We start from the raw sequence: 19,383 nt of genomic DNA on the forward strand, positions 1-19,383 counted from the left end.
TATTACCAGCACAGGGTCTCAGTGACACCTCTGTCATGATTAAAATTTTCATTATCAAGTTAAGGTTAAAAATCAGACTTTGGAAAACAGGAATCAGGACTTACGAACATGAGATGTTAAATATTTAAATTGTGGTCTGTCCTTGACACTGACCCTTCCCACAATACGTACTGGTAACCACTTGGTATGAATCTGGATCTATGGATAGCATACATTAATACTGAAAATACTAACTTCTGTTGTACTGAAACAGGGAGCACAATGCTGGCTAAAGCTACCTTCACTCTAGTGGGGAGAGAAAAAAATGTCAGGTTCCCTCAGGCTTATAAAATATTTATTTTCTTTTCTTGCGTTTTGTAGTAGAAAGCATGACTTTTATTTACAGAAAGGTGATGCAAATATGTCCCGAGGCACCTGTTCTTCGCGCCGCCTAATCCAGGACATCTAAATGAGGGGCTTAAATTAATACCTCAGTTACTTTGGCCTTTCACTACCTTCGCTAGTCAGAGACAGGTACCTCTGACTTTCTCTCTGTTAAGTATGGAAGGGATCTCCAGTTTCAAAGTCCTAACTTGTAGACCACAGGTATCAGGAGTCATCTACTTGGTTTGGATAGTATCATTTTGGTGTATTATAAAAAATAACGTATGAAGGCAGAATGAGTTGTGATGTGGGAATAGAAAGTTTTGAGGCTATCGTTATGGGCAGGATGGGTTGCTGCTGGAGCAGGGCTGGAGGAGAGAGCCGAGAAGTGGGGCCTAAGGGACAGCTATCCCAGAGAATGGGAGCAGGACTGGGACAAGATCTGGAAGATAGTTGGTCCGTATTTTCCAGGAGAGCATTGGTTTGCCCAATTTTTTCTGGTTGGCTTTTCCATACATAGAGCTGCAGTTGTGGGGGTCATATCATTTTCATCCCATACATCAGGCAGCTGAACATGCTGTAAGTCACGACAAGGTGGCCTTTCTTCTAGTTTTCTAACGTTCTTCTCCACCACTCCAAGGTAGTGCAGATGTCCTCTTTGTCTGCAATGCAGACAGAAAGGACCAGCACATGACAGAGCCGTGAAAGTCTCTGCAGAGAGTAGGAATCGCTATGGGAAAGGCTCTGGCGTGGAAGCGGTGCAGACGAGTAGAGCAGAAGGTGGCACTGGCTGTTGTGTGTGACATGGAGCTGCGGACAGCGGAGGAGCTTTCCGAGGTGGCTAATGATGCAGGCACTGCAGGTTTTTTAATGCTTCAGTTGGGAAATTCCTACCATTAACAAGACATTTGTCTTAATGACAGGCTTATTTTAGAAAACGTTCAAAGCTAATAACTATACTCAATAATGATAGTGAACATTATTGAGTTTTCCCCATTCGCCTGTAAAGGATTGTAAAATAAAGTCTTCTGCAGGCTACATGCTCTGCTGCTCAGCTCCTCTAGGCCCACCTTCTTACCAGGACTTGCAGGGAAATGTTACTTGAGAAGGTGCTGGTTCACAAAACAAGGAAGAGTTATGGAATGAAAGGATACTTAAGTAAAGATTTTTCCCATTACAAATAAAACAAGTGTGATCTGCAATGGCAAACTGTTACGTGAAGAGCAGAGGGTCATATTCCTTGTTTCTGTTCCCAAGAGCAGTGGGTGTTTAAGCACATGGTATTCCTTCTCCAGGACAGACTTACGTGGGTTTGAGCATCCTTTCAGGAGGGGGACCATGTTCTTTTTCTAGGATCAGCTCCCAGCTGTGGTTCAAGGTTGGCACAAGTCCCCTGCCCTCCGCCTCTCCTGAGCTGTGGGGAATAAGCCCTTCAGCATGAACTGGGGTTGGGGAGCTCCCTGCTGTCCAGGTAGGGGGAACCTTCATTTGGTTCCAGGGAAGGACATTTATATTTTTATTTTTAGGGCGAATTACTTTCTACAAAGTCAGTAGAAATGGTCCCATGAGCTATGGAATTTGGTCCTGATTCAGAGACAATTTTCTTGTCCTTTCAATTTATTTTCTAACCTTCCCTTTGGAAACAAGCTAGCACTCCCTCTGTGCTCTTGACTTCACTTAATTGCCTGAAAAAAAAAATTTTGAAGATCTGTTTGTTTTATTTCGTGAAGCTGCTCTGAGTTCTTCAGTCTGCCCATATTTCCTTATTATAGTCTCTCTTAGCCTTTGCAAGTGAGGCGATATATCAGTATTATCAGGTCTCCAATCCTTTCGCATTTTGAAAGCCTCAGTGGGTAATCCCGATATTTTCCTCTTAAATTAGTGAGGACTTTATTTATGCCCTACCCTCAACCTTTCAGGTCTTGGACCGGTTCTGGGGCTGCACTGTCGGTCTCACAGGGCAGTGACACTATGCTCCTTGCCACGGCCACCCAGATACAGTAAGCAAGAAGAGAAGTCACAACATTGTGTTTGTTTTCTCATGGCATCGTAGCTTTGCTTTGATTTTCTTACTGTGCACTAAATGGTGGTCTCGAAGGTTTCTGTTCAAAATAAATAAATTAATAAATTAATGCTCAAGTCCTGTTGAGTGTTGCACATGACGGCAGCAATTAGCAGCTGCTCCCTTGATAGGTTCTCTGCTCATGGGCTAATTATTTCACGTTTGTCTACACTGATCAGCAGCTGATTTCTGCAGCTGCAGTTCCTTGTGTCAGGCAAAACTTCTGGAAGACAGCTCTAGCCTTCCTCATGGTTTACTCTGCTTCTGGACTTAGGGAAGCCTCTTGACCTTTGTGGTTTTCTGTTGCACGCAGAAGGGACCACACTTGCCCCAACTCCAGCATGGAGTACGTAGCCCCAGATTTTCAAAGGAGTTTGCCCTTAGCTGGCAAATGCGTTCCCTCCTCCCTCCCTTCTCCCCCCGAGGAGGGCTTTCCCCAGGCCAGCACTGGCCATGGCTCATTTCATGGTTTGTGAAGCCGAGGACCCCGAGGGAACGGCAGCACCTCCGTGGGAAGCACTGCGGCCATGAAGGCGTACGCGCAGTCCTGCAAAAGTGGTCATTAAAGCATCTGGAGCACAGGAGCTCCTGCGATAAATACAGCCAAAGAATTTAAGTATTACCTTGAGGGTTACTGTACCGTCTGATTTAATTCTTCTGGCATTTTACTGACAGGTCAAAGACAAAAGTGATTCTGTTAAGAAGCACTGCACTTGCTCAGAAATGCTGCAGCTGAAGCTTTTTAACCTTTTAACAGCTTATTCAACCTGTTATATGCAATGCTGTACAGCCATCATATCCTCTAGTGGCTAGCCCTCAAACATCTTCTCTAAACCTTTGAACCAATGATTTGTATGGTATGTCTTGCTATTTCTTTGGCAAACCTTGTTCCACAAATGATCTTAGCATGAATTAATCAGAAGAAAACATTGTACCTCATTTTGTACAAACACAAGATCCTGAGCACTGGCATAATTTGGTTGTAGAGACTCAGACGTGGTCTGATGGCTTGGAAAAAATGGCACTTGTGTCTGTGGATCAGCATGGCTCTTCCTCTAGCGAAACCCAGCTGAACTGACCCATTTTGGCCTGATTCATATACATGCCTGCATCTGAATGTTATGCCGCTGTAAAACAAGATACTAGGGGATAAAATTTCAAAGGTTGGTAATAAAAAGGTAATAAATGGGGATATACAATAGGCTGATGGGAAACTTCATTTATTTCCCTGAGTTACGGATGACCTCATAACTCATGAGTGGTGGAGCGAGGTGGAGTTATGAAAGTCATGAAAGGTCATCAATAACAAGTGGAAATAAATGAGTTAGTCTATTGTATTTTCTGTTTGCGTGCATCACCCGATGATAAATGTGTCAGAGATGTCAGGGTGATGAGGCTCCGGGAGGAGTGGAGCACCTTCAGCAGTGCTGCTGGGACCCCATCCCTGACCAGCATGGGGGCCACCCTGTGTTCTCCATCAGAAATGGGGGTTGAAGAAAAGCTCCTAGCTGAAGGAGAAAAGAGGCAAGGAAGGTTCCAGCACAGTCAAGGAGGTGACTTGTTATCCTGATCCCATAGGCACCATTGCCACAGGGTAGCACACCCTGTTTTGGTCTTAGGAGGGGTAGCTGGTGCAGGTCTCCAGAGCACATGCAAAAGCCGAGCAAGGATCAAAAGACTCCAGCAATACCGGCTCAGATGACTTATAGTGTAATGTAACAGCATGAAGGTGCAGAAGGTCTTTTGATGACATTTCTTGTGGTGTTAGGCTGTTAGTTCAGTGGTCATATATTTTAATCCAGCCCCCAGTCTCCTCTCAGACTGTTTTTTCAGGTTTGATGGTAATTGTCCCCACTCTGCCCTTCTGCAAACCCGTGCAGAAGCCAAGGTCAAAACAACGCGTGATGACCACTGAAAACTCAAACCTTGCTCACATTTTAAGATGAGCACTCCAAGAAGGCAACTGTGTGTACGTAGCTATTCCACCCATAATGGGATTATAAAGTAATCTCGGAGAGGCTGGAAGAGTAACCTTGGGAAATAAGGCATGCGTCTGGTTCCGGTTCAGATACGCTGTGTAACTGCAGCTAAATAGCGTCTGTCTCCGCTTCAGCTCACCATCTGTAAAGCAAAGATTTTTACATTCTTTCCATAAAGGAATATTACTGGGGAGAGAAAAAAACCCACTATGAATTGTGCAGATATTCTTGTCCTGGAGAACCAGCAACAGAGCAGTACTCGAATGGAAAGTCACTAGAGGAAACTAAAAGAACAGTATTTTGATGAGTCAGTTAAAGAGCCAACACTCTTCCTATTTGGTTAGAAGGCACTGTTTTGCTGACAGTACTGTCTTTCAAAGGACATGCAAAATCAACACCTGACCATCTGTAGTCATTTAAGATTCACCCATAACATTTTTTGTGATAGAGGGGTTGTTGTTAACCTTGACATCCTGGACAAATGCCAATGTCTCCATATTAGTCATTGAACATAAACTACTCACATCCTCTTCTGTCGTGAAATACCCTTTTGAGTTCTTGGACATTTGCTGCATTTCATGCGTCAAGAACAAGTGCAGGTTTGCGTCTCTCACTGCAAGTTGCAGCAAACTGTAAGCTTCCGTGATACGGTCCACGTAGTCCTGGAGTGAGGCCACTTCAGACCTAAAGTCTTCCCAAGACTCTGTTCACAAAAGACCAACCCACGCAGGTTTTTCCTGTAGCGCACTAGCAGTGCTCTGGCAGGCGTGTTGGCCAGGCTTCTCCTCGGGGTGGTCTTCAAGGACGTACACAGCTGGTGTGCAGACCCCTTGTGCCATATATTAATGGAAGACTAGGAAGGCGGGATCTCCTGACTTTTACCTTCCAACCTGTGTAACCCTACGGGAGATAAGCATGCTTTTTCCTTAAACATGTAGCATAAATTTTGATGAGCAGTTAATACCCTCAGGTATTGCTAAGTGAAGAAGCTAGGAGAAAGTAGTTTAAGCAAGTTTCCACACTGCAGTAGGCAGTATTACAGAAGATCATTGTGAAATATTTCTATGCCTCCCCGCTTGAAAATATTGGGGAACACTGATTTACCTGTTCTAGTGTCCTTGGCTTTTCTCCTTCCTTCAATCACTATTATCTGTAACTTGGGAATAAAGGCTCCATTCAGTCTGAAAGGAGCAATTCTGCAGTGGTTTATGAATGCTTTGTTTGCTCAAACATCTGAAATATATTACTCTGAATCATTAAGAGCCTTTTTTCACAATATGTCCCTGACTTCAGTACTTCATTCTTGACGTTTGCTATATAAGCATTGCTCTTGATTTATACTGAGAGTTAATGATTTGCAGTGCATGAAGTATAATGAGCGCGCCATGGCTTCAGAGGGGGGATTTAAAATTACAGGCGTAGCTTTAACTTGGGGCAAAGAACAGAAGTGCTTATACAAGTCAGTCCTTGGTGCACACCTTGAGACACCACTGACGTTCTTCATTTTCGAGTGCAGTCAGTGCCTTGCTGCAGGGGGACAGCCAAAGCACAGATGGGCAGGGATCGTTTCAGAGCGTGCTTGAATAGTTACAGGACCTGATCCTAGACTTCTGCTCCAACCTATTTGGCGAGGTTTATCAAGCATTGCCCACAGCCCTTGCTGTGCTGTGAGCCCATGCAATGAGCCAACCGACCACCGCTTTGCAGAGGGTCTGAAGGATTTTTCCTGAAAAGTTCATATTGCCCATGGTTGGAGGTGAGGTTTGCCTTGCTCATGGCAGCACTGAGCACTGCCCTCCTCTGCTCTTAATGAAGTGGGGGTGGAAAATTACAGTCCTCCTTGATCTGACCTGGACTGCAAGAGCGGTGTCTTTCAGCTTTTGGCACTAGTTGGAGGCATTTTCTTTTGTGGGATGCCCTTTTTATAGGATCAGAGACAATCTTCTGAATTCCGCACATTGGCACTTTGCTGTCTTGCTCAATGTAGCCTTAGTAAAGGGAAGGGAGAAAATAGTAGAAAAGATAGAGAAATTAGAGGTTTGGCAAAAGATGAAGAGTAGCTGTAAGAGAAATGAAAGAGTATTCATGTCACCTGATTCAAATAGCATAATTTAGCTAATGCCTATTAAATCCTTTCCACCTAGGATTAACCACTGCCAGAAACATTCACTCAGGCACCTGGGGTCTTGCCAGAGATAGAGAAATCCCAAATACTCGTAGCTGAGTTGGTCACCATAGTGAAAACATCTGAAAGCAGAATTCAGGGATAAGATACAAACAGTTCTTCCCACAGTAATTTATGACATTTTTGGGGGTTTTGGCAGTACCACTCACGAGCAGGGGACCGAGGTTTGCTCTGCTCGACGCAAGTCATTTTGTCTAACCGTGCCTTGGTTTCCCATGCCGTCTTCTGGCGCTGTTGCGTATTTCCATTGCAGCTCTCTAGGGCATGAACCTTTTTTTTAGTATATGTTTGAACAAAGCTTTGCCCCGTGAATCCCTGATCGTGGTTGGGCCCTTTTAGTGTGCTGTGTCTCACTAGCCATATATCAAATCCAAACCAAACCTTGTCAGACATCATGTCTGGCGCTGCAACAGTGTTGGGACTAAGTAAGTAATAGCTCCATAAATTAGCATTAATTGTTTATCCAAATTAATAATAATACAGTTCAGCCAATTAAAAATGTAGGATTTGAGATTGATTTGAATGAATATAAGCCACAAAGGACTATACATCAATTAAAGTACTGCAGAAGGCTTTTCACTGAATGCCCTGCAGGTATGTGTTATATCTTAGCGAATGAATGTCATGTTACATTTGTGAAAATCATGTCATTATCAAAGCCATGATTTACACAATGGATAATATATACTGGCGTGTACAAGCCAACCACTGATCTTATTAATACTTGTACTGGCTGCAGGTTTAACCTTGACATTACCATCATGAGCAGTAGCTACACTTTAGTACTGTTTTCTGCGGTTTTCCTATCACAGAGGTATTATTTAGGTAAGATATTAGCAAAAGCAATTGAGCCATCAGTGCTGATGTTCTGCACAAGATAGTGGCTTTTTATGATGTACTAATTTGTATCTGACCTTTGGTGGGTGAATGAATATATTTTGGACGTTGTTTCTGTGTCTCTGCATAGCTGCATAAAATAGAGGGAGAGGAAGGTCTGGCTGGAGCAGGTGAGGAAGGTTCTTGTTCAGGGAGGAACCGGCCATGAGGAGGGACACTGCTTTAACCACTTCTTGATTGCGTTGTTGTTGTTGTGATGTGCACATGGGCTTGTAGCCTGAGAGAATTTCTGGTTTTTTCTTCACATTAAGAGTGAATTGTTTTTTGGAAAAACAGAGCATCTGGTTGATAATATTTGTGATGAGCACTGCGCTAAAGATCTTAAAAAGAAACTATCCCCAGACTCTTGATGTGATGAATATTGTTATTTGTGGCACTTGGCATATGGTGGCTATGCTGGCAAATAATTTAGCATTAAACAAGCTTTCATTTGGCCCACTCGATTTCTGGGCTGTTGTAAATTAAATATATGTTTAAAGATTGTGTTTGTATTTAACTTATTGACTTAACCAGCAATAATTCGTTATATATAGTGCAATGTGCATTCCTCAAATGCTCAGTTTATTGAGCTGATTTTAATTTGTGATCATTAAACGTAAACAAGGCACATACCTACTGCAATCAGCCTAAAAAGTCAATGTTTTAACAGCCATTACCAAAATGGTGATATCTAAGATTGTATTCTGTTAGTACAAGAGAAATCTCTGTGTTGTGGTCCGTAATCACCTGTATAGGGAGGAGGTGGTGGGTAGCACAGAGCCATTTAATATCATATACAAAGAGATAATGAGATACAGTTGGTGGAAATTGAGAAGGGAACAATTAAAAAGTAGGAGAAAAAAAAAAAAGACCATTTTCATAGGAAGAAGGAATGGAAATGTGCTCATTGTTTTAAATACTGTTGGTTGGAATGTTGCAGCAGGTTGGCGTGGCAGAAGAGCAGAGGTGGGCTGAGGGCTGTAGGGGTAGAAGCAGCCCAAGTGGGGCTGAGCTTTAAGATGCAAACTTAGGTGCAGTTTGCGCAGAGTTGGGGAAAATACTTCTCGGGGTTTGGCAGAGAAATTCTTGGGGTGAGAAGCGGTGGAGGCCATCCCTGCAGAGTCAGGAGCAGGACCACGCCACGTTTTGTCCCCATCAGCCTTTGCCAGGAGGTGTGAAGATGGCAGATGTCGAATCTGGAGGTGATGGGAAGAGCTGTGCCTGTGACAACGGGGAGGGGAGACTGGGACCAGCCCTCCATGGGGCGACTGAAGCTCGGCAGGGACAGGAGGTCTTGGCCAGGTTGGATCTGACAGCAGGCTGGAGCTGAGCAGAAACAAGGCAGAGGGGCTAAAAAGTCCTTTGTGCCAAATAATCCCGCTCTGAGGCCACACAACTCACTTGAAGCAAACATGTCAAAGGTCCTTACGAGCGTTTCTGAAGCAGATTTAACGGTGAAGGGTGTTACAGAAAAATCCAGGGAGAAATGAATGATTTCTGCCTTCAGAGCGGCATCTGAATAGTGGAAAATAAGGTTGAGGATATAAGATAAGCAAAACAAAATATTGAATAGCTGCTCTCTTAATAAGCCCTGAATATTCGGTGCAAAAATAGTGTACACTGACGGAATTAAGAAGAGCGTGCGTGCGACCCAAGTGATGCAGGCTGGCTCTGCTCTCCTTTCCTGCGGTTGCTTCCCTTTGCAACCTGAATGTTCTTCTAATGCCAGGGGGTTTTATGTGACATAAGACTTAGAAACCTGAATGATAAAGAGCAGCTTCTATAAATCATTTTGCTCTGCGGATTTAGAAGTTTCAAGCTAATGTGTCGGTTGCTACACAAAGTCTGACTGGCCACATTTGATTTTGCCAGCATATCTTGCTTTTCAATATGCCTTTTAATATGATAGTCTGGATGATTTGTTTTTCCTGTTACTTTCAAGGATGCAGCATTTATCATTCTTGTATTACTGGAATTTAAGTTTCTCACAGCAGTGGCTGCAAATCTCTGCTTCAAAGTATTTTTGTGTAATTAAATTTCAGTTTTGCATATCGATTTTATCTGTGAACCTCTAAGGGATTTTTAATGAGAAATCCACAGACACGACACACTTGTGGGTATTTGTGTGGCCCCTATTACCATGGTTGCCGAGAAATCTTTTCAAATGTGTTATTCCTAGAATGGCCCAGAGAGGTCTTTCCCATGGGGGAAACCGAGGCAGAGCAAGGGCCATTGTCTTTCCGGGCGAGGACTTAAATCTGCTTCTCCTGCCGTCACCACTGCTCATCCTCACCTCTGGAGCTCTCTGCAGAGGTTTCCACTCCGCCGGAGAAGCCGCCTCGGCGGCCGCATGAAGCCTGTACTTATCCCTTCCCTGCTGGTCCCTTCCAAACCTTTTGTTGTCCATCCCGCAATTCCCCGTGGAGACTAAACCCAGGGAAGCGCCAAGCTACGCCGACTTTGAAATGCTGATTCAAAATTTTGTTAAAAAGTCCCAGCTGCCTGCCAGGCGTCGAGCAGGAGCGCTGATGAATTACCTGGCCCTTTCTGTGCGGTTGTTAAAAGGCGCTTAACTGCGGGGGATTCGGCTTGAAAAGGTTTAACCGGGAGAAAACCTGCCCACAACAATAGATGTGCTGATAGCACCAACCAGGGGATTTTCTTTAGGTACTGTTCTTTGCGCTTTGGTTTCCCTTCACCCTCCTCTCCAGAAGGAAATGTTATTTAATTACCTGTTTCTTTGCAAATCACTGCTGTTCATCTGCACAGTTCTGACTTTCTCCTAAACTTTAGTTAGGTGGTTTTGAATATGGGAAGGACATGGATGAGAGTGCTGATGCAGACGTTTTTATCAACTAATGTATTTTTAAAATACAAGATGTTATCTGGATAAATGTTGCTGCAGAGCAACCTTGCTATAACCTTGCACAGTCCCCCCAGCCGAATTTGCACCGTTCGTGCCAGCTCCGGAGCTATATATCACCGCAGCACGCATTAAATTGGTCCGAAGCCTCACCCTCCGAGGCAGGACCGGCAGCACCGTCGGGATGAGGAGAAACGCGTCCTCAAGATGCACGTTCAGCTGAGCCCCGGCATAGCTGGAGTCTCTATGTCCATAATCCTGCTTTGCAGCCCGGGAGGCAGCATTTCTGAACGATATTATGCAAGTCCCACATCCAGCCAGGGGTGCGTGGCATAAATATCTAGTTATGCCCTATAGCCCCTCGCTTTTTATTGCGTTGTTTTTTCCCTGCTTATGTAACTATAATTTACAAATGAAATGTGCTCTGATTTTATACTGCTGGCCTGGGACCCGGGAAGCTGTTGGTGAGGAAAATCACCAAAAGCCTTGGAAGGAGACTGAACTCTGACTTTAATGAGGCAAAACCCAAATGGGCAATGGCTGGCGTGGAAGGCGAAGGAGGGGGATGAAATTGCTGAGGTTCTGGCGTGGGACAGCGTGAGCACAGGAGAGCAGAGTCCTTGCATTTATTAAGTATCCCAAGCATAGCCACGGTCTGAAAAGATGCAAAATCCTTATAATCACCACAGCTAAATTTGCAGTCATCCATAGAAAGAGCAATGAAAGCTCCGTGGAAAAATGCTACTAATGCTTATTTACAACTGGAAAGGTGTGCTGTCACCGATTTGGTTGTTTATGAATGCAGTAAATGTGGGAATATGAAGGAAATAAATACACCTGATTTTAAATGCTTGGGACTTTTTTTAGAAACCCTTAATGGGGTTTAGGAGCAGTGTGGGGCTTTTTTTCTAGGCTTCTTGTTTCCTGGTTCATGCATTTTTCAGTGTATCGCGTTCATTGTATAATGCTGGCCGAGAACTCAGAGTGAAATGAACAGAGAGTGAGAGTTTGGAGCAGTTCAGTGCAGCCATTTTTGATGTCTCAGTGGTTTTAAACTATATGTGAATGCTTCTTGAACCCCAAATACCCTGTGGCCTGACTTGTCTCTATTTTCAAAGTAATTTACGTACACATTGCAGCGGTTCCCACAAGTCATGCTGGACTTAATGGTCTGACAGTATTTCCATGATAAACCCTAGGGGTTTATAGAGCAGCCATAAAAATTCACTCCAGGGAGAAACTTGGCATGCCACATCCTCCACCAGAAGCTATCTTTTTCTGCCTTGAATCAGGTATAAATCAGTTCAGCTGCTGTAACTTACAGAAGTTACAAAAAAAAGTTTAGTGGTTTCATATGTTTTTTGGTCCTCTGAAACTCTGAGATACCGTAGTTTAAATATAGATAGTGGCTGTTCTTAAAAGTGTCATTGCTTTGAAAGAGCCTGCCCATGCTAAACAGTTCTCCATTTCAAAGCTAAGGAATTTCTGAAGGACTGCGACAAACTTTTAAACTCCTAGAAATGCTGAAATAAACCTTTTACAACTGACAACTGTTGCTTTTGTGGCAGTGAAACAACTAATTATTTCTTTCAATTCCGATAGCATAAAGAGTGCAAAACACAGAGAGCAGCTCTAACACCTCACATCTGTCTAAAAAAACCATGATACTATTTTTTTCTGTGGGTTCAGTGAGAGATTTTATTACTGCTCTTCCATAGTTATTTGGAGAGTACGTATATTATAGTATATAGTATATGGAGTGTGTATATACATATAGTATACTATAGTATGTGTTTGACTCTTCTTAAGAAAGAGAGACAAATCTTTTGAGTCAAGTGTTCAACTGGTGTAACTACCACAAGTAATTAGGAAAGCCTATTAGAACATTAGCAATTTTACTTTTCAAATGAATAAATTGACTGGGAACATGCATGTCTCTTACAATCTAGGCAGGACACTGTTGACACAACATGGGAATATTTTATCAAAAATTAATCGTATCAACATTGCTCTCAATCTGTGGGAAATAGGAATTTAAAATAAAAACAAATGCATTTATGTAAACTATTCTCTAAAATAGACTACTTATGCCTATTTACATAATGAATCCATCACTTATCACCCTCAGGAGATTAGATAATTAAGCACTGAACAACTTATATTTATTCATGTACTTTCAAGAATGAATGAATTATCCTTTTCTGCACAAACTAAATGTTCTCTCTCTGATTAGTAACAGGAGGGCAGTGACGGGATTTTATGATGGAAAGTGTATTGCTTGTTTTCTTTAAAAGAAAAAAAAGAAAAGAAATCGATCTTTAGAATACAGTACATAAAGAAGCTATGTTTGGTTAAAAGTCAATATAAATTATTTTTAGCGAATTTATTAGCTGTGTGAATGTGCTTGACAAATTCATATGGGAAAGCTGGGCTTCTGGTTTTTGAATGTGTATGATTTTTTGAAGGAACTTGTGTATAATTTAGACAAAAATCTAAGCAGCTGTTTGAACAGAGTTTGCCTCTCCAGATGTAGACGTTTCCAGTGCAGGTGACTCTACTGGAGTTACTCACCTGAAGTTTCTCTATAGTGAGTGTGAGAAATTGGCCTTCCCTGGGAGCAAATCACCCCATCCTGCGACACGGCCAAGCCAGGCACAGTGACCCAGGGCCCCGCGTAGGGATTGAGAGACCGGCTCAGAGGTGGTACCGGCCTCCAGATCTCTGAAGTTCAGGAGATCTGAAGCCATCCTTGCAGAGCTGAGCAAGAAACATCCTCGGTTGCTCTCAAATGCAACTGCTGGAAACAATACTCATCCTCCCCTGTGGGGGCATTTCTTCACCCTTCCAAGAGGTTCAGGGGAATATGCAGATATTGCATAGGAGCAAGGGCAGCTTGGTCTGCATGTGAAGTCCTAATCCCTCTTAGTTGGACCAGGCTGACATGAGATTTCCCCCCGCCCCTCCCCCTTCAAGCTAAGCTTTGTTTTATTCTGCATATTCTCATTATCTAAATAACCAACTACTTTGAGCCACCTGATCTAGTGAAAGACGTCCCTGCCCATGGTAGGGGCTTGGACTAGACAATCTTTGAAGGTCTCTTCCAACCCAAACCATTCTATGATATGTCAGTGATAGTGTATTATGGACACACAAAACGTCTCAGTTGCTGAAGAAAAGTAAAAGGTATTGTAATATTTAATTGGTTTAATAGCTGCTTTTCTCTTACATTTAATCTAAAAGTCATAGTCACACAGACTAGAAGAGTTGTTCAACTTGACAGGGATGAGAGATGGGGTCTTGTCCTCTAGCACCATGCCAGAGCTGAATATCAGTGGTGATTTGCACACATTTATTCTGAATTCCATGACAAGACAGGTTTTAGCTTTCAGTGCAAGGTTGGGACCTACCTCAGGGAGTCGGAGCCTGTGGCCTTCAAAAGTAATGACAGGAGAGGGCTTGAGGGTACTAAATTCTTTCATACTGCTAGAAATATGATTATGCCTTTTTATGACTTAGAAAACAGCATTACTAATTTAGTAGAGAATTTACAATAAAATACTTCCTGAAGTAGCACGCCCAAGGTCCTGAGGATTTATAAATTACATTCAGAACTTGAATTATTGCAGTTACAAAATAAAGCTGAGATATGAACATTTCTACTTAGCTGTAGAAATCATTTTATTATTCACATTAATTAAGCTTTACAAGCCTTAGGTGAATGCTGCATTGTGGTACCTCTTTTTGAGGGAAACCAAACTCCTAAAATGTCCCACGGAGGCCAACTGGGCAGTGGGGGGGTGACACCAAAGGTGGCCGGAGGCAGAGCCAGCTCTTGATGGTGTTTTTCACAGGTTATAAAGCCAGAAGATTCATCCCAATCACCTGCTCTGAATTGATGCAGGAGCTGTAGGAATTCTCTGGGTTAATTAATTGTGAACAACTTTAATCATGTTCATTAACAGCTCTAATGTTGTTAATTAATAACATAAACATTTTTAGTAGCGTGACTGGCTTTCCGGTAATGCTAAGTTGGTGTTCAGAAAATGGAGTTTTCTTTTGGGGCTGGGTGATGGATAGTCCTTTCACCTGACTCTGAGAAGACAGCAAATACTTCTAGGTAAGACTGGCTTTTTGAACCTTAATAACCAGCAAAACGTGATAGCATGGCAACATTTCTTCTGGAGATAGTCCTAAAAACAGCTGGTGTGACAGCTCATGGCATGCAAAGGCATGCAAACCCAGGGTGATTTGTGTACTAAGGTTTTTATTAATTCATTTATTTGGTCTATAGAGTAGGGTAGAAGCTAAATCACATGCTAATATGAGTAATTTATAAGCATATTATACAGTGCTTTACAGATTCAGACCCACTGTGAACTGCCCTTCATTTCTTTTAATCTCTCTCCCTGCAGTGACTAATTAGATGACCACATCTCAACCCAGGGTCTCCCGAACAGTATCACTGGAGTCACTCTTTGGCTGGCCAAATCTAATGTTCAATTGCATGTTTATAAATACATCTCACATACAACACGGTCATTTTAAAATCCATTAGCTGCAGTCAGCTCAGATTCAAGACGGTCTAAAATTGCTCTCCCCTCTCTATGCAAAGCCAAATACATCTCACCAAAATTATTGGGGAAGAAAAAATTATAAAAGGTATATTCTGGTTTTCCCTCTGACCCATTAATTGTTTTGATTTTCTTGATTCAGTTAGCTCCTCACCTGAGAATGTATTCAGCTAGAGAAGACTCTTTTATCTATTGAAAAAAATGCTGCAATATTGGACCACAAGGCAATAAACAGATTTTACTAATGCAATGCAGTGCATAAACACAACTGCAGGACTTGGGGAAGTGAGTGGAGGCTAAAGTTTTCATCCCATTAAATCAATCCTGACTTGAACCATTGCTGGAGAAACATGATGTGTTTAGGGCTGTGTTACCCATGCTTCAGTTCACAAACAAAAGGTCTCTTTGCTCAGGAGCATTAATTTGGGGGAAAGAATCTGTGCTTGAGACTTTCTTTGAAGGTCATCCTCCCATTGCTTCAAACAAGGCTACATTTTGGTTCATTGTCTCCCCACTGAGAGCAAGTTACACGATTAAAAAAATATTGCCTTGTCCCCTAAGCAGAATCTAAGCAAGAGAGTCAGTTGCTCCATATTCTGTTTTAGCAAGGCAAGATATCCCTGAACAAATGTAACAATGATTAAAGGTGTCAACAATGTGTTAAAAAGTACATTTTCTTTAGATTTAAGGGAAAAGGTCTAATTAATGATATTAAGCACTTTTTTAAAGTGTGAAATCTGTTTCTGTATGTGGTGTAGCATGAGCAAAGGCAGGCAGGCAACCAACATTTACTATGTAAATTATCTCCACGCAGTGCTAAATCAATGAGTTTTTCTCCATAGATGCTCATTCCAGGTTGCTCCCTATAATGACCTCAATTATACATGTCTTCATTGTGAAATTATGATTGCCTTTGGCGGGCTGCAAATGACAGCAGAGAAAAAGATTTCCATGATAAACCAGCACAACAAGTAATACCTGTTTGCATTAGTATGCACAGCTTGCAAAGATGCAGTGCAACTCCAGCTTAGCACCTTAAGAAATAAAATTGGAGCAGAGGAGGGGCCGAGGAAAATGTTTGACAGTATCTTGACATTTTTAACAAGAAAAGGAATTAGTAAGACTTCACGTTCTCAAATGTGTCGCTGTGGGACCTGGTATTGCAAGAAATTTAACATAACATCAGAATGGCTACACCTGGGTCACCAAAGGTCCACAGTGCTTCGCAGCTTCTCTCAGGCTGAATATAATAGCAGAGGGAAAAGGCGTGAGAGACAGGCCAGAGCGATCCTTCCCCTCAATAACCTCTCGGCGCCGACCACTGGCGTGCAGGGAGTGATCCCTCACCCTCCCGAACAGGGGAGAAAGGTTTGAAGGTGGCACTGCCCTCGTTCCTGGAGCTGCACGGTTTTCAGGCGCTGAGCTTTGCCATCACCGAAGAGAGTTTGCAGCGTTCTGGCTGCCTTTTACTGACCTTGATTTTGTTCCACGCTTGGTGCAATACCTGATGAAAGATTACTCTTAGGCCTCTGATACACAGACACGGTTACACCCATTCCTTCTTAAAGGTGGTTATTACAAAGGCTTTAGCCCTGACTTGAACTATTAAAAGTTGAGTCAAAAATGATAGCGTCCATTCTCTGATGATAGCATCTCTCCCTGATGGCAGAGTAGTTGGCAGGAAGTTTTTTTATTTCCAGCTGGAATAGACTGAGGAGTTGCTTCAACTGAAATCCCAGAGAAGAGTACTGGGTTTGACATGACTTGATAAATATGATCAGCTAGGATTGATACTGGTTGAATCTATTGAATATAGAAAGCTGTTTTGCATGCATCATCCTGCAGAATTTCCAAATGAAGATAAAATTGCTTGATTTTAGGACCAAATTCCTTTCCAGCCTGTGTTCTGCAAGTGAGCGCACATTGAATATTACCCATTTGTTCTGTTCAGTTTTATACGTGTGGTAAAAATCCTGTTATCTCCTAAAGGTTTTTAAAAATAAAATGAGAAGCGTTCAATACTTAATCTAGGGGTTCTACACAAAATCATTATGGTGACTTGAGTAATTTGTACACGTAATCCAACTAGCATCACGTGTGTCTAAGCTCTATAACTTAAGTACAAGATTCTGAGGTTTTTTAAAGATTTTTTTAAAAGCCCAGCCCTCACATCCTCTTAGGGAATCTGTTTCCTCCCCAATACACCTGATTATGTAAGGAAATCTTTTCTATTGATAACAATAAAGCAATGACTAAAGCCACACAAAATAATCCTGTATTAGTAGAAAGGCTTTTAGATGTTAATAAGATGCCCTCAAACGTACTGGTAATAATATGCCCTCAAACATACTCCATAGAAATACTCAGAAAAGGAGTGTGTGTATATTGTTAAAGTGGTCTGTACTAATTACATGCTTTAACATAGAAAGTCATCTCTTGGCCTGATATGGTTCATCCAAGAATGGCAGCTGTGCAAGGTGTCTTCTTAATTAAAAGTTAATGTGCTTTTCATTAGTGTGCTTCTAAAATGTAAAACCAAAGCCTCTTTAGCTATGATTTGGAAGATGGGCAGGGAGCCTTAAATTCTACTGCAACAAAACTCAAAAAATGTTGCTGAGGAGGGAGCTGATGGGAGCCCAGCGTAAGCCAGGGAACTCAAGGCAGTGTGAGGAACAGCAGAGGGAATTAAGAAAAACAGCAGTAAGATGAAAAAACAATTCTCTTGTAAATGAATGACCCTCTATTTCATTTCTCCTCAAGAAAAGATGTCCTCATTAGCCCTACTCCATGCTACAAATTATTGTAATTATCAGTTCTTTATCCTGTCAAGTGCACTCCAAATATTTTAGTCATAAAAAGGAGCTCTCTCTTATGCAGAAAATAACTACGTTATTAGCCCCTCTGTGCTGTTTACATGCCGAGGCAGCTGGATGAGGGTGGTGGGATGGGACATCACCGCTCCTATGGGCCGCCGTCCGTGGTCCTGCATGGCCGCGTCTCTGATCTCCAGCAGGTACCGAGGGCGACGTGACTGAATGATATCTATTCCTGGCTTTTCCGCTAACCTGCTCAGTGACCTTGGGTGGGTAATGTTCTTCCCTTCCCAATCCTCCTCCGTCTCTCCATTTGGATTTTAAGGTTTCAGGTGCAGAAACTGCTTGATGGTCTGACGGTGTCAGGCCTTCTTCTCATTTAATGCCTATGGGAGCCACCGCAACCCAAATAATAGTAGTAAGTTGGTTAAACATTCCTATTTTTGATCAACCATATATCAAAACTGTAGCTACCGTTTCTTTTCCACAGCTTGTGTTCTTTCTAAAATAGCACTAGGAATATTAAGTGGGAGAACGGCTAACCGCTGGCAGACACAACGTGCAATGCTGTATTGATCTCTGCAGCCCTAAGTCAGCCTCGGATCTACAGTGGTGAATAGAATTTGTGGCACATTTAATTAACTTCTTGCTTAGGTGGAAGAAGCAGGAAGAGAAAGGATGCAGAGCTGTTTGGGTACTGCTGCACAAGCAGGTTTTGCACTAAGTGTTCACAATCAGTTGCTAGACCAGTGGACTGAAGTGAGTCCTTCCAGGCTTCCCAAGGCTACTGAAATGGACTGAGTATTTTAGTGAACAGATTTAACAGATTTACTACTCAAGCGATGTTAAAGCAATTTTTCCATTAGAGGGTATGAAGAGATGGAAAATGATGCTTGCAAAAGTAGATGCTGGGTTTTTTTATTTTTATTCCATGCATTTCCATAGTGTAAGCCCCATAAAAGAGTGCAAGATTTTCCCACCAAAGCTGTTAACTTTTAAGGCAAAATCACATCTTAAGCTGTGAACTGACATGATAAAAATGAACATTTGGATTCACTGAAGGTCAGCGCTTCTTCAGAGGGCTGGAAGAAAGTGCACAAAGCGTTTAGATCTTACTAACGCAGATACACTGTAAGTGATATACAGATCTTAGGTGGGTCGTAACGACAGCGGTGAGAAGCAAGCAAGCAGGATGAAGAGTAATTTTGCCAGCTGATGAGAGGGAATAACCTGACCCCATATGCCATTTTATAGAGTCAGCACTGCTTGAAGTGTTTTTTTCCCAAAGTGCATGGCCTTGGGTGAGACAGCATCGGTCTCTGATCCCTGTTTTACCGCAGTTAATGCCAGTGGACATGAGGAAGGAGGGGTCTTGGGGCCAGGACAGGGTGTTTCATTCCCCAGTCCGAGTTTCTGAGTTGGCTGAAGCAATGTAACACCAAAGTGCTGTGAACATTCCCCATTCATCTCAATGCGCCATTACCTTGTAAGACCAGTTTTCAGCATTTATACGCAATATAGTTTCAAGGCTTTCTTATTGCAGAGCCTGTGAGTGAGGGTAAGCAAAAAACATCATGTGAATGATAAAATTGTCAATGCAGCGGCTTTGACAATGTGGTCTGATTGCCTTTTTGCTGGCTCACTGCTGCTGAAAGGCTTAATAATGATAAT

At 42.5% G+C, this 19,383-nt stretch overlaps 1 protein-coding gene across 1 annotated transcript in view; it reads left to right on the top strand.

Annotated features, from left to right (window-relative positions):
• Positions 1-1,095: 1,095 nt before the first annotated feature.
• FSTL4 (follistatin-like 4) overlaps positions 1,096-19,383 on the top strand; it is a 59,457-nt gene continuing 41,169 nt past the window's right edge. Inside the window, exon 1 of the mRNA XM_009574507.1 lies at positions 1,096-1,225. Within this exon, the coding sequence (XP_009572802.1) occupies positions 1,096-1,225 (130 nt within the window). The remainder of the gene's footprint in view (positions 1,226-19,383) is intronic.

Source organism: Fulmarus glacialis, unplaced genomic scaffold, assembly GCF_000690835.1.
Source record: "Fulmarus glacialis isolate BGI_N327 unplaced genomic scaffold, ASM69083v1 scaffold40683, whole genome shotgun sequence".
NCBI classification, from domain to species: Eukaryota; Metazoa; Chordata; class Aves; order Procellariiformes; family Procellariidae; genus Fulmarus; species Fulmarus glacialis.